The following is a 14,166-nucleotide window of genomic DNA, read 5'->3' on the forward strand; positions in this document are numbered from 1 at the left end:
AACTCAATTCATTCTTTTGAGCTTTTTTCCCTCCCGGCCTATCTGAATTCTGTTATGTTGATACAGTGCTACATAGAAGTTCTGTCAAACTTCATTTAATTTTGCATTCTCAAACTCAATTGTGTCGCTGATGTAAACGGTTACAGCTCCTAGTGGCACTGGGGTCTAAAAATATTAGAAGGGTCTTGAAAAGTATTGAATTTAATCTCAGGATGTAGAGAATCTATAATCATGTGATGGGTATATACATTTTTAAAGCAAATACAATCATGGGAAAGCTATAACATGTGGCTGGTATATAATCATGTGGCAGTTATAGCAGAGAAAGGATATCCAATTAGTTTATGATCCTATGGAGGCAGCTATTGGTTACTTATCATGTATATAGGTACTCTCAGTTCTCTACTCACTTGGTTGCGTCACGTGTTTAAGCAGTACAAATTATTACAAAAACTTTAACTTTAATGCACCCGAGGTTTGACTTGTTATGAAGGTGTGAACCTGCTCCTTTGTCAGATGAAAGCACGACTGAATAACAACTGGAACGATTGGTTAGAAATATGAAATAAAAATCATTAATATTATGTAAGGTTTTTAAAACCTTTAGCCAAAAACAACACCCCTTTATAGGTTACCATAAGACACACTGCAGTTATAAGCAGAGTTACCTAGTACTTACAAATCAGCCCATAATGTAGGACCTTTTTATGAATCCATAAATGTGCAATCAATACAAATGCTTATAGAAGCATAATTTCCCACACAATGACACTGTAAAGATATTATGTTAGAGGTATGTGGTATAGGGTCAAAGTATTAATAATTCTCTGAGATTTGTTAATAAGAAGTAAAACAACCCAGATTTATTCTAAATTCTTTATTACTTTAACAAATTAAATAGGAACATATAATACAAGGTGTCTGAGTCTTTGATTACAATATAGCCTATTATTAACACTATTTAAATACAGTATCCAATGTCATCAACTTTTATGGCAGCATTTCACCTAATATTCCGCACCTATGTCCTAAATCTTCTGAGGCTCTTCAAACACTTCAAACTCAAATGACGTGATAATAAAAAAAAAGGTTGGGTCATAATGATGCTAATCAGTGAAAAACCATCAGTGTGTTATACAAATACAAAAATGATTTGATTATTGTAAAACATGTGGAATTTAGATAGTGTTATCAAACCGTTTATATATTTTACAGTACTCTGACTCCCCCCTTAAGCTGATTGTAATCAACTTTATATATAGTAAAACTGATCAATGTGTTGTTGTAACACAGACTATATATATAAAAACCACAAGCTTTGACAGTAACTGAAGAATACACATGATTGTTCTGTTATTTTGTTTATGTCGAACTAGAAACAAATTTCTAAAAACATTCAATAGATAAATGAACACGGGTCAAATCAAATTATTCTTGATGTGCAAACACACTGATGTTAAAGAGGTTTTCCCGAAATTGCTCAAGGGGAAACTGCAGTTTACATTTCCACACCCCAAGTTAAAAACCCTGCCCCGTCCTTGCAAGGACCTGACAAGATCTCAGGGACTGAAAAACCCGACATCACTGTTATCACAGTTCATCTATAAATGACATGTACTTAGTCATTGCATGAAAAGATGTAAGACTGGGAATACTGTCCTAAGAATTGTATACTGCCATCCTGTCAAAAGTGTTCATATCATCAACGACCCTGATCCGTTGCACCAAAAATGACACAGATCCTGGACAGAAAAGTCAGAGACATAACAAATTATCCACAATGTGATCAATCCTTAGTAATGTGGTGGAACCGCTAGGCATGTGTCCACCACTCTTCCAGTCTCTGCCTCCCTGTCGTGACTTCCCAGCTCTTCCATCCTTGCTCTCACACGGTCAAACATTACCGTAACGAACTCAACAGGCGGCTTCTTTTTTTTAGCCCACCATTGTCATCAGCAACTTTCTATATCTTCAAAGTGCCCCATTTGACTCAGTGTGCTTCCTCCTCCCTAGTGTCTTTATCCTTTTAGTTGGCAGCAGTAGGCTGAGAAAACACCAAAACCTGAGGAAGGTAAGAAGTGGAATGAACAGATGACAACGACAAATGGTGGTAAGTTGAGTTAAAAGTTAATAGCACGAGTTCTGCTTGTTGTGCAACAGTCAGCTGAGAGACACCAGTTTCCCTATGCTCTGTCTATCAGTTGATTTGTTAGATTGTGCGCATGAGTGTTTGCTGATGTGTTTGATGTACCTTGTGCTCTAGTGGCTGGTAGGAAACTGTCCATGTGTGCTGATGGACTGTTGCAACTTCTCCTCTTTGGCCCTTCTGCTGTGGCAAAGCTGTTGAAAAACAAGAGCCATCAAACACATTACTTCCACTTGTGTTGTGAACTTCCCTTGTGCTAACATTCAGACTGACAATGTAACACAACTGTCGTCACACAAAAACTGCAGATCAGGTCTCCCACCGTTCTCTTCTCCATGAAGCCGGCCAGGAATTCGTCTATTTCTGAACGTCCCTCCAGGAAGTTTTCAGCCGTCTCCTCTGACTCCTCCTCAGCCTGGTGGGCCGCAACTTTTAACCGAGCCTGTAAAGTACTAAGACTGCAACTCTAGCAGGGGATTACAGACACTTAGATAAGAAACAAAGCATAGGATTCAGATTCAGTTTAAGCATTTTTGGAATGGTCTCTTCAAAGTCTTAAATACTCATCTGGTTTCCTCAATTTGACAGTAACAACAATGCTGTCTTAGATTTCTCATACCAGACAACTACATTCATTTGGGCTTCTACAATTCAGGTAACAAACCATATTTGCTTAGTTCTAACTCCAAAAATTTAAAGACAAAGCCAGATGGCTCACAAAAACATCTGGCCAAAAGACTACAGTTGGAAATTAGTCAGTTTGCCAACACTGACAGCTTTACAGGAAGGTTTATAAATGGGTGTTTAAATTAAAAATGTAATGAAACATCAATTTGAAAGCAGGTCAATCAACGGGTCATAAGAAGCTTCCATGCAATAATGTCACTGTTGCCAATCATAGTGTGATGAGTGAAGCCTCTTACATCACTGAGTTCATGCTGTCTCTGCGTCTTCGTCTCAAAGTCCGACTTCATCTGAGTTAGCTGTTCATACTGTGAACACAACAGACAAACCACCACAACGTTAACTGCCAGATAATTGCCTGAGTGGGTATGTTGTGTATTTGTGTGCATATAAAAAGGAGCTGATATAAGAACAAAACCTTGTAAAGCATTTCTTGGCGTTTCCCTTCCAATTGTGGCTCCATCTGAAGGTTTTTCTCTGTAAATGACAAAAAAAAAATTAAGTTGAGAGGAGCTCAACTTCACTTTCATGACAGGCCTATAAGGCAGGAGGACAAACTTACTAGCCATGCCCACTATGCTGTTGACCAGCTCTTCTTTGTCGCCTGTGATCTGCTTGAGCTGTGGCAAACTCACAAAGAACTCCAGGAGCAAGTCTTCATTTTCAGACAGGTCTGACAGCGAAGTCAGACTGAGATGAACAAGAGAACGATAGACATCAATAATCAGTACAAAATAATCCACATTATAACATTTAAATTAAAAAAATATTTTAGAAAACTTTACTTCATGTCACTGAGTTCAGAGAAAGTCTCTGGAATTTCCGGCATCCTGTAATTATGTTCGTTCAGTCCAGCCTGAGAAAGAAAAGAGGGCTTGTGAACACATCATGTACTTGAACCTGCTTCTATGAAAGAACCTGATTGTGTGAACTTGATTAAATTGCAGGAACCATATTTTTTTCTATTCTGATTTATATGGCCTCTCTTGAATTTACAACTTAAAGCTCACATGATGGTCCCTGTGGGTCTGTTTGTCGGTGTGCAGTGTACCTGTAGGTCTCCTGTAGGTACGGGCAGTGGCAGATCAGAAATCAGTCCGTATGGAGCTGGAGCACGAGGCAGCATGTGAGCGCTGTCGACCCCTGGGTGAGGCATGGGAGCTGCTCCAGGAGATGGCGTCTGACTGGGACCCACGTGTCTATGACCATAGTGGAAAGCCTGAGTGGGGTAAGGCTGAATTGATGGCTTGTACAAATTGCTGAGATTCATGGAGGGGAAAAAGAGAAAGATAAAAAAGATTAATGTACGAAAGCATAAGACACGTGATCAAATATATTTATTGAGAACATCAGCGATAAATATTCATTTTTATAAGCTGGGACTTTATTTGTTATGACCTGATTTTAATCATTAGTTAAATAACAAGTGTGTATATGTGTTTGCTGTTATTAAGTTAAAATATTGAGATTAAACTCACTATGGAAAGCCAGCAGCACCAGTGGACATCAAAGCAGGAGGACTTTTCCAGAACTCGTCCAACAGACTCTGAATGACCTTACCCAGATCTGAGTGCATCCCAAACTACAGCACGCACAACCAAACAAATTCACAAGAGGAGGGTGAGAACAACAGTACAGAAAAAGCTCAAGCATGACCTAACAAATACTTGAAATAAGTGATGTTTTTTTGAGGGAGAAGAAAGAAGCAAAGGAACAATCAAGACATTTATTGATTAACTGTCAAACACAAGTTTACAGTTGTCCAGTAATCAGATTTCTTCACAAAACGCAATCACTATTGTGATCAGGTATTTGAAATATACCATGTTTATTGATTTGTGTAGAAAAACTACATCAACATTTTAGTGAAGAAACTTAGATAAGAAGTTGGCTTTGGTTCACAAATGAGAGACAATGGTTGGGATGTTGGAACCATTCACAAAGGAGATAAAAAACAAACTATACTGTACATTTCTTAAAAGCATTATATTATGAACACTTTGTTCTTGGTCAGAACACTTGTGTGCTGAAAACAAAAGCAAATTTTAATTTTAACTTCACAATGGACTGAATCTTGCAAAGGTCTTCTGTTTGTCTCTAGTCATTTCAGTGTCAGTCAGATGTATCTAGTTGTGAAGCTGAAGTACAACATTCAGTCCACCTTCCCCGCTATTTAAAAATCATAATACTACTACTGACTAAATCTGTATTAGTGTATACATTACCATACACCATGATCATCTACCCAGCCAACAAAAAGGCCAACAGTGACCTATAGGGTTAAGATAGAACAACTAAGCATTTATGTGCCGCACCTAAACCAAATGAAGTTGCAAAGTTAAAATCAATTCACAATAAGACTTGTTTTAGTTTAGGACGTCATCATCAGTGACCATATTGGTTTCACTCTTCTTCTTGCTTATGTCCGACAGTACTGTGAGAAAAAACAAAAAAACAAAACAACACCCTGGGTTGTGTTTTTATACATATTGTCATGCATATCTCCCCCACCGAGAAAAGCTGTCACCAATCAAAGACCTGACTAAATACACACCCAAAGATCTCCTTCCCTTCAACATTCCAGCAAACGCCTGAAGAAACCACTGGTGAAAACCACCAGCTTCACCAAATCAATCAAAATCCAAAGTTTGGAAAATTACTTACATTGGTGATGAGTGAACTATTGATCATGGTGCCATTATTGCTGTCAACTAAATGATGTCCGACAGGGGGATAGACACTGACCACTGGCTTCTCCTGAGGGAACTGTGGCGGTAGCAGACTGAAAGAAAGAAGAGAAAATTGCATAATTGTGCCATATAATCTTGAAGAACTGACTAAAAATGTACTCAAATAATATAACTTTTTCAAGCTGTAACCCATCGCTTAAGAAGTTGTGGGCTATAATGGATTAACTAAGTGTGGAAAAGAGGCAACTTTGGAATAGGGAGCCTGTGTGGGTTAATAAGTGTCAAACTACTAGGGAGTTATTTATGAGCAAACCTTCCCTTTAGACTAAGGAACATGTTCTGAATAAGAAAGACTTATTGTAGAGTTATTTAGACACTATTAACATTTGCAGCTTTGTGTTTTGTTACATGCGAATAGAACATATTTATTAAGTGTTATGAAGGGAGAATGACTCTGCTTGTGGTACTACCACCTTATAAAAAGGCCCATACTGAGAAAAGCATATTAAGATTGTAATTCATGTACAAAAACGTCCTTACTTACAATCAATAAACAGTATTTAAGAAGTTATTGATGCCAAAATTCTGAAAACGTCACAGTACTTTTTAACTGTAGTGTAGGTACAAGACAATACATGGGCACTGGTCAGAGGTTCTTGGGACCTGTGGTTAGGGTTTGCTTTGTGTTAGTTTGGTTTGTTCAGGAGTTTGAGATATATATTTAGACAGAGTGACAGAGACGAGCAGACACACACACGCGTATGTTGTATGCTCAAACATTTTTGAAAAATGGGATTCATTGTTTTGTTTTTTGCCGAGGTATGAAATTGGGTATGGAGAATCATGGAAATGTCATTGTATAGGTATTGATTACAGTGTTATACTGAGGTTACAGAAGATGATTAAGTGAAGCAGACCCACCATCTGCTTTCGATGCTCTCACTGTGACTGTGTAAAAATTGACTCACATGTTGACATTAATGGTGGAGTTGTTGACGGTGAATGGTATTCTGTACTCCACATCCTTCTGGATCTCTGCAACGCTGAGGAGAAGGAGAAACGCAACAATGTCAGGATGTGTAATCTAGAATATGTGGTCATGTCTGCCAAAGATTACAATAACTTGCTTTGTGTTTTCCATGTGTTTGGGGATTCTGCTAGATTGAAGAGAGATTAATCAGAGGAAATCTTTAAATCGTAAACCGTAACCTGGGACATTTAACAGTGTAATGTTATTCTGACCGTTCCATTAATATATGTACTGAAACTTTCAATACATGTGAAGATAAAGAAAGCAAGTCACTGTGAGGACAGAAGCTACTTGGTAAACAAAGGCTAATACTTTAATCCCCCCATCTAGTGAGCTAGCTCCTTGTAAAAGTGCATGCGTAACAAGTTGTCTTGTCAGACAATGGTATGATCATAGGACAGGGTGACGCCACAACGCGTGTCAACGGCTCTAAAAAAATAGGCAACGTCACGGTCCCTGTATGACTTCATTAGCTAGTTAGCTAACCCAGCTCCTCGAGCTAACCATGTCAGGATAGTTAGCTCGAGGAGAGGTTAGCTCTCACAAGTCACTCAACTCAAACACCCACACGGAGAGGGGTGATGGTTTACGCAACTAAACAAACAAGTGACTAATGTGGCAGTAAACACATGACATATTATAAAATGCCTGTCAGATTTGTATAAGCCTAGCCTAGCGTGTTTATTGTGATTTAGCTGAGAGCCAGGTGACTAGCTAAGCTAGGTAAACCGATTAAACTGACATAGATTGAGTGATCGGGAAACCCTATGGTGGCCGTATTCCATGCGGGCAAGCTAACTAGCAGCACCGGGGTCTGGTTGGTGTAGCCGCCGGTGGCTGCGCTCGTTACCTGGGGTGGGCGGCTTTGAGCGACTCGACCTGCCGCTGTCTTTGTTGCTGTAGGCTGTTGAGAGGAGGGAGAGGTCCGGAGCCTTTGGACGAGGGGAAGAGCCAGTTCATCCTCTCCTGGCGAGAGACCGAGCACTGGACCCGACGAGAGAAGAAGCTACAGGCCGAGGACAGCACCCGGAGAGGAGATGGTAGAGAGAGTGAGCATGGAGAGCGCACGAAGTGGAGTTCAGCGATGCTAACGCACAGTTAGCTCGCCGGATAAACACCCTGGTTTGTTGTCCCCACGAGCTTTTCTCTGTAGTAACAGTACAAACTCAGATGGCATAGCCCCGTCAAATCCGTTCTATCTCCGCGGGCTGGACCGTAGATGGTGTACTGTCACCAGGTGACGGGTGACGGGTGATTACAGCTACAGGAAGACAACAAGCTTGCGAGTAAAAGCTTGATCAACTTATTTACGTCCTACGTACCGCAGCGAGTTGACGTCACAACTGGCTTCCTGTTTTCAACCTTAGAGTAGGGCTCATGTATCCTGCTTCAACAATCCCTCTTTACCAACAATCAATAACGGCCTCAGTGTGTATAGAAGACTGGGATCACTCATTATGTGTAAGGAAACGTCAGGTTTTATTTGGACATAATCATCATAATAATTTACTTTTACTACAGGGCTGCTGGTTTGTCTAATGCATTTCATTCAATACAAGTCAGATTATGTGCTAAACTGACTGTCAGTCGCGACAGAACCGACAGATAGACATTGTGTTGTAGACAGCAGAATAAACAAAGAAAAGGATCTTTCACCCGAGTTTGAATGTTTACCTGATGAATTTACGTCACAAACAAATGGTCGCAACACTTTGCGTTTCAAAATCCATAAAAATAAATTCAATAACTTGAAGGAGTGCTCCATTATTATAGTGTTGAATTATATATATATAAGTACATAAATACCCGTATTAAGTATAGTATGTTTTCTTATATCGAGGCTCCTTTTTATTACCTCCTTCAAGGAGTTTGTTTGCATGTTGTTAAAGGGAAAACACAAACAAAACTGGACAAAAACTTGTAATCTCTCGAGTAGAATTAATACATTATGCCCTGTCTTTGCATGCTGCTCCACACCTCACCTGTATATCATCCAGAGGATTTGTTGCTGTTGTGAACAAGTCTGAGCAATAAACCATCCAGCCCAGACCCAACTCCAGCAATCTATCAGGAGGAAACACAGCCTGAGATTCACAGGAAAATCATTCTCACTCAGGGTTCATTATTTTCCGTAACGTATAGAGGTACATTCAATTTGATGAATCAAAAAGTTTCATAAAGCAGCTGCTTTGGAAGATTTGGATTTGCATGTGAAAGAATAGTGTGACCCCCACTGTCCTAACACCTTTCACACCCTGTGTCTTGTGAGAGGAGCCAGAGGGGGCTGAGCAAATCAATTCAATGCATTTAGCTTCACGATGTGATAAGAACAGTAGAGTATCAAATCTATGTATTGTGCTTTATATATATTGCGTCGGCCACAAATGTGAAACACTTAACCGTGTAAAAAATGTCAGTGGCACATCTGAATTTGGAGCTAACAGAATGAAGTCTCATGTGGCCTGAGGGATCAAATGTGACTGTGATTCATCTTGGGCACATTCTCAACTCAATTCACAGCTGTCCACATGTAATTAAAGTGCTCATGATGCATGTCAATCCCAAATCTCAACAAGTTAAAATACATGCCACACATTGACTTTTGCATGAGTATATCTATAACTAAAGCATTTGCACCAACACTGATGAATATATTACATATATTAAAGACAACAATATACTACCACTCTGATAATGTTCTCACCCTCTATGTCCCGCAAAGACAATTTCAATAAACTTCATTAGGCTATATTGCTTTTAGTTATAACTTTTTGATAATTGTACCAGTACACCATTGCGCTGTAAGAACAATGAGTTCTACTAGATGATTTATTTTTTACATTTATTTAGAGAACCACTCTGATCATATTCTCACCCTCTATGTCCCACAAGGAGACAAAGAACGGTCATCAAAGACACAGGACATATGAACTGAATCACTATCCAGTGTCCGCTTCACGCTCAGGAGAGAATATAACAGCTCATCATCGTAGTTAGCGAGACCAAACAGTTTAGAAACACATTTCTCAAGTCAAAAACTATAGAAATGATCCCTGAAAGTATAGTCTTAATTCGAATGAGGGTGAGAAAAGGACCAGAGTCACAAGACAGTCTCTCTCAGTCAGGGTTCAGAGCTAGGCTCCACATGCTCCCCCAGCCATGCGGCTTTATGTAAATAACAAGACACAGAGCAGTGCAGAACAACCAATCACAGCCTGAGTCTGACAGCATGGCTCTCACCAGACGGCCCACAGGAGAGAAGAGCAGCACTGACATAAACAGAAATTCTGTCTGTTGAAAGTTATTACATGAAGAAGAAAAAAACTGACATGTTGTCATGTGACAACAACATTTTGTAAGAGTTGAAAGTAGAGGCAAGACTAAAAGGCTAATTACTCTTACTGACTGTAAGAAGTAACACAGGCCATGTTTTATTTCCATTGAACATTAATGTACGTATAGGCCTTTTCCTCTTTCTTTTTATCTGATTTATTTTGTAATTTTCATTAGACTTCTTCTATCCTTTAGATCACTACATTAACGATTTAGTCCTCGGCATGTTTTTGTAATTCAGTGTCAATCCTGCCTGTTTCGATAATAGACGGTTGAAACAAATAATGTTTTACATCTGAGATAACCTAAAGATTTTTTTTTATGAAGGCTGGAACCAAACAACTCAAGTTACATTACAGTACTTCAACCACATTTAATCCTTTATAATGCAAGTAATAATTTATCATAGACATAGATTTAGAGAACCACTCTGATCATATTCTCACCCTCTATGTCCCACAAGGAGACAAAGAACGTTCATCAATGACAGAGGACATATGAACTGAATCATTATCCAATGTCCGCTTCACGCTCAGGAGAGAATATAACAACTCATCATCGTAGTTAGCGAGACCAAACAGTTTAGAAACACATTTCTCAAGTCAAGTACTATAGAAATGATCCCTGAAAGTATAGTCTTAATTTGAATGAGGGTGAGAAAAGGACCCAGTCTACAGCACAACCACTTTGACTCACGGTTTCCTCTTAAAATATACGGCTGAAACAAATTCCAGAGGTCCCTAAATAAAGCACATCCTTCACAGAACCAGGTTATAACAGTTTAAACCTGAAGTGAGGTCAAAACCAATGATATAATGTTAGCTTACAGTGGCCGCATACCCACAATGCATTGCGGATTGAGCCATAATGTATTTTGTGATTTTGTTGATTGTTTACAGCGCTGTAATGGTAATACAGATAAGTTTTCCCCCATCAAAATCATTAATTATTCTCTTTGAAATCAATAAAAACATCTCACAACGTTATAGAAAATTAAAGAAAAAAAATCCTGGATACGCCACCTGACAAAGTATTTGCATAGCTCGATCTATTATTGCACTATTCTGGTATACACTGCAGTTCATATCCTATCTACCTCAATCTTTGTTTTGATTGTGCACAATTTTGTGAACTGATATGTCACTTGAGCAGGGAATATGTTGAGTGTGTTACTTATATGTTGAGTACTTACATATTTACATCGGGGATCAGAGGGAAACAGCATTTCAATCCTGTCTTTGTCCTGTACACATGGCAGAGTCGACATTTAAGTTGACCGTCCCAAGGAATTTTATGGTTCCTGTTATGTAAGTAAATCAGAATTTGACCCTACACAACAATATAACTCTCCATAATAAATTCACTCCAATGTTAACCATAGCCAGGTAATGACACACAACCTTCACATAACAGAGAAAAAACATCAACATCAATGTGTGACCTAAAGTAGAAATAGGTTACTATGACTGACTGTTACAATAAACTTTATTTGGACATATTCCTTCTATTCATATCTTTAGAAAACTTTAGTAGAATGCACTTAAATTACCTAACCATAACATGACTATTTGTCATAGATAATTTATTATTTAACAGTTATTTAGAGAACCACTCTGATCATATTCTCACCCTCTATGTCCCACAAGGAGACAAAGAACGGTCATCAAAGACACAGGACATATGAACTGAATCATTATCCAATGTCCGCTTCACGCTCAGGAGAGAATATAACAGCTCATCATCGTAGTTAGCGAGACCAAACAGTTTAGAAACACATTTCTCAAGTCAAAAACTATAGAAATGATCCCTGAAAGTATAGTCTTAATTCGAATGAGGGTGAGAAAAGGACCAGAGTCACAAGACAGTCTCTCTCAGTCAGGGTTCAGAGCTAGGCTCCACATGCTCCCCCAGCCATGCGGCTTTATGTTAATAACAAGACACAGAGCAGTGCAGAACAACCAATCACAGCCTGAGTCTGACAGCATGGCTCTCACCAGACAGCCCACAGGAGAGAAGAGCAGCACTGACATAAACAGAAAGCTTATCTGTTGAAAGTTATTACATGAAGAAGAAAAAAACTGACATGTTGTCATGTGACAACAACATTTTGTAAGAGTTGAAAGTAGAGGCAAGACTAAAAGGCTAATTACTCTTACTGACTGTAAGAAGTAACACAGGCCATGTTTTATTTCCAGTGAACATTAATGTAAGTTTAAGCCTTTTCCTCTTTCTTTTTATCTGATTTATTTTGTAATTTTCATTAGACTTCTTGTATTCTTTAGATCTCTACATAAACGATTGGGGACACATGTTTTATTATTCAGTGTCAATCCTGCCTGTTTCCATAAGCAACTGCTGCAATAAGCAATGTTTAACAGCTGATTTGACCAAAAAGAGTGTTTTTGTGAGGACTGCAACCACACAGTTCAAATTACATTACAGTACTCAAACCATATTGAATCCTTTCAAATGCATGTATTAATTTATCATAGACATAGATTTAGAGAACCACTCTGATCATATTCTCACCCTCTATGTCCCACAAGGAGACAAAGAACGTTCATCAATGACAGAGGACATATGAACTGAATCATTATCCAATGTCCGCTTCACGCTCAGGAGAGAACATAACAGCTCATCATCGTAGTTAGCGAGACCAAACAGTTTAGAAACACATTTCTCAAGTCAAGTACTATAGAAATGATCCCTGAAAGTATAGTCTTAATTGAATGAGGGTGAGAAAAGGACCCAGTCTACAGCACAACCACTTTGACTCACGGTTTCCTCTAAAAATATACGGCTGAAACAAACTCCAGAGGTCCCTAAATAAAGCACATCCTTCACAGAACCAGGTTATAACAGTTTAAACCTGAAGTGAGGTCAAAACCAATGATATAATGTTAGCTTACAGTGGCCGCATACCCACAATGCATTGCGGATTGAGCCATAATGTTTTTTGTGATTTTGTTGATTGTTTACAGGGCTGTAATAGTAATACACATAACAGTTTGTCCCCCATCAAAATCATTAATTATTCTCTTTAAAATCAATAAAAACATCTCACAATGTTATAGAAAATGAAAAACAAAAACCAGGATACCCCACCTGATAAAGTATAAGTAAAGCTCAATCTATTTTTGCACTATTCTGGTTTACACTGCAGTTCATATTCTATCCTCCTCAATCTTTGCTTTGATTGTGCAAAATGTTGTGTACTGATATGTCACTGGAGCAGGGAGTATGTTTGAGTGTGTTACTTATATATAGAGGACTTTCATGTTTATACCGGGGATCAGAGGGAAACAGCATTTCAATCCTCTCTTTGTCCTGTTCACATGGCAGAGTTGACATTTAAGTGAACTGTCCCAAGGAATTTGATGGTTCCTGTTATGTAAGTACATTTTAATTATACCCTACACAACAATATGACTCTAATAAATTCACTCCAATGTTAAATATAGTCAGGTAATGACACACAACCTTCACATAACTGATGAAGTAACATCAAAATCATAGTGTGACCTATAGTAAAAATAGACAATAGACCTTATTACGGTGAATTGCTTCTATGTATAAAATTCAATCATATTAATTATTTTTCACATTTATATAGAGAACCACTCTGATCATATTCTCACCCTCTATGTCCCACAAGGAGACAAAGAACGTTCATCAATGACAGAGGACATATGAACTGAATCATTATCCAATGTCCGCTTCACGCTCAGGAGAGAATATAACAACTCATCATCGTGGTTAGCGAGACCAATCACTTTAGAAACACATTTCTCAAGTCAAGTACTATAGAAATGATCCCTGAAAGTATAGTCTTAGTTTATAAACGGGTGAGAGCAGGACCGCATCTATAGCCCAACCATTTTGACTCAGAGGTTCCTCTTGTCGAATAAGACCCAAAAGACAACGTATAGGTCCCCAAACAAAGCACAACCTTCACATAACAACGTTATAACAGTTTAAACCTGAAGTGCGGTTAAAACCAATGATTTAATGTTAGCGTACAGTGGCTGAATACCCACAATGCATTGCGGATTGAGTCATAATGTATTTTGTGATTTTGTTGATGTTTACAGGGCTGAAATAGACAACAACTCGGGCAGTGATCGGACTGTCTGGAGTCATCCAAATAAGATGACAAGAGTCGCGCTTTAAGTGTCAATACTAACACTTGTCTGGTTTTAAAGTGTTAGACATAGAGCGGTCCGTCGCTTGAAAGGTTCCGTGTAGAAAGCACACGAAGAAGGAATGTTCCGCTCACAACTTCA

At 38.7% G+C, this 14,166-nt stretch overlaps 1 protein-coding gene and 5 non-coding genes across 6 annotated transcripts; all 6 read right to left on the reverse strand.

Moving 5' to 3' along the window:
* Window positions 1-862: 862 nt before the first annotated feature.
* On the reverse strand, window positions 863-7,878 carry vps37a (VPS37A subunit of ESCRT-I). Its single transcript, XM_062388001.1, has 12 exons — window positions 7,401-7,878; window positions 6,489-6,563; window positions 5,495-5,612; window positions 4,309-4,412; window positions 3,882-4,089; window positions 3,616-3,686; window positions 3,393-3,520; window positions 3,249-3,307; window positions 3,070-3,138; window positions 2,469-2,612; window positions 2,252-2,340; window positions 863-2,062 (listed from the first exon to the last, which is right to left on the reverse strand). Exons 1-11 carry the CDS (start codon window positions 7,508-7,510, stop codon window positions 2,260-2,262), a joined length of 1,167 nt encoding a protein of 388 aa, XP_062243985.1. The 5' UTR covers window positions 7,511-7,878; the 3' UTR covers window positions 863-2,062; window positions 2,252-2,259.
* A 1,525-nt stretch (window positions 7,879-9,403) lies between these two features.
* LOC133954543 (small nucleolar RNA U3) lies at window positions 9,404-9,619 on the reverse strand. The gene has a single exon (XR_009920803.1). It is a non-coding gene; the product is annotated as a small nucleolar RNA U3 (small nucleolar RNA).
* A 688-nt stretch (window positions 9,620-10,307) lies between these two features.
* LOC133954540 (small nucleolar RNA U3) lies at window positions 10,308-10,523 on the reverse strand. The gene has a single exon (XR_009920800.1). It is a non-coding gene; the product is annotated as a small nucleolar RNA U3 (small nucleolar RNA).
* A 967-nt stretch (window positions 10,524-11,490) lies between these two features.
* On the reverse strand, window positions 11,491-11,706 carry LOC133954541 (small nucleolar RNA U3). Its single transcript, XR_009920801.1, has one exon. It is a non-coding gene; the product is annotated as a small nucleolar RNA U3 (small nucleolar RNA).
* A 684-nt stretch (window positions 11,707-12,390) lies between these two features.
* Window positions 12,391-12,606, reverse strand: LOC133954542 (small nucleolar RNA U3). The gene has a single exon (XR_009920802.1). It is a non-coding gene; the product is annotated as a small nucleolar RNA U3 (small nucleolar RNA).
* An 893-nt stretch (window positions 12,607-13,499) lies between these two features.
* LOC133954530 (small nucleolar RNA U3) lies at window positions 13,500-13,715 on the reverse strand. The gene has a single exon (XR_009920791.1). It is a non-coding gene; the product is annotated as a small nucleolar RNA U3 (small nucleolar RNA).
* Between the last annotated feature and the right edge of the window lie 451 nt (window positions 13,716-14,166).

This window comes from Platichthys flesus, chromosome 5, assembly GCF_949316205.1.
Source record: "Platichthys flesus chromosome 5, fPlaFle2.1, whole genome shotgun sequence".
NCBI lineage: Eukaryota > Metazoa > Chordata > Actinopteri > Pleuronectiformes > Pleuronectidae > Platichthys > Platichthys flesus.

Excerpts from the sequence above, each read along its gene's own strand:
- vps37a (XM_062388001.1), bottom strand. The coding sequence starts at position 7,510 with ATGAACTGGCTCTTCCCCTCGTCCAAAGGCTCCGGACCTCTCCCTCCT. Across the intron at positions 6,564-7,400 it reads CTCAAAGCCGCCCACCCCAG|CGTTGCAGAGATCCAGAAGG; the intron begins GTAACGAGCGCA and ends CCTTCTCCTCAG. Across the intron at positions 2,613-3,069 it reads GACAGCATGAACTCAGTGAT|AGTTGCAGTCTTAGTACTTT; the intron begins GTAAGAGGCTTC and ends ATCCCCTGCTAG.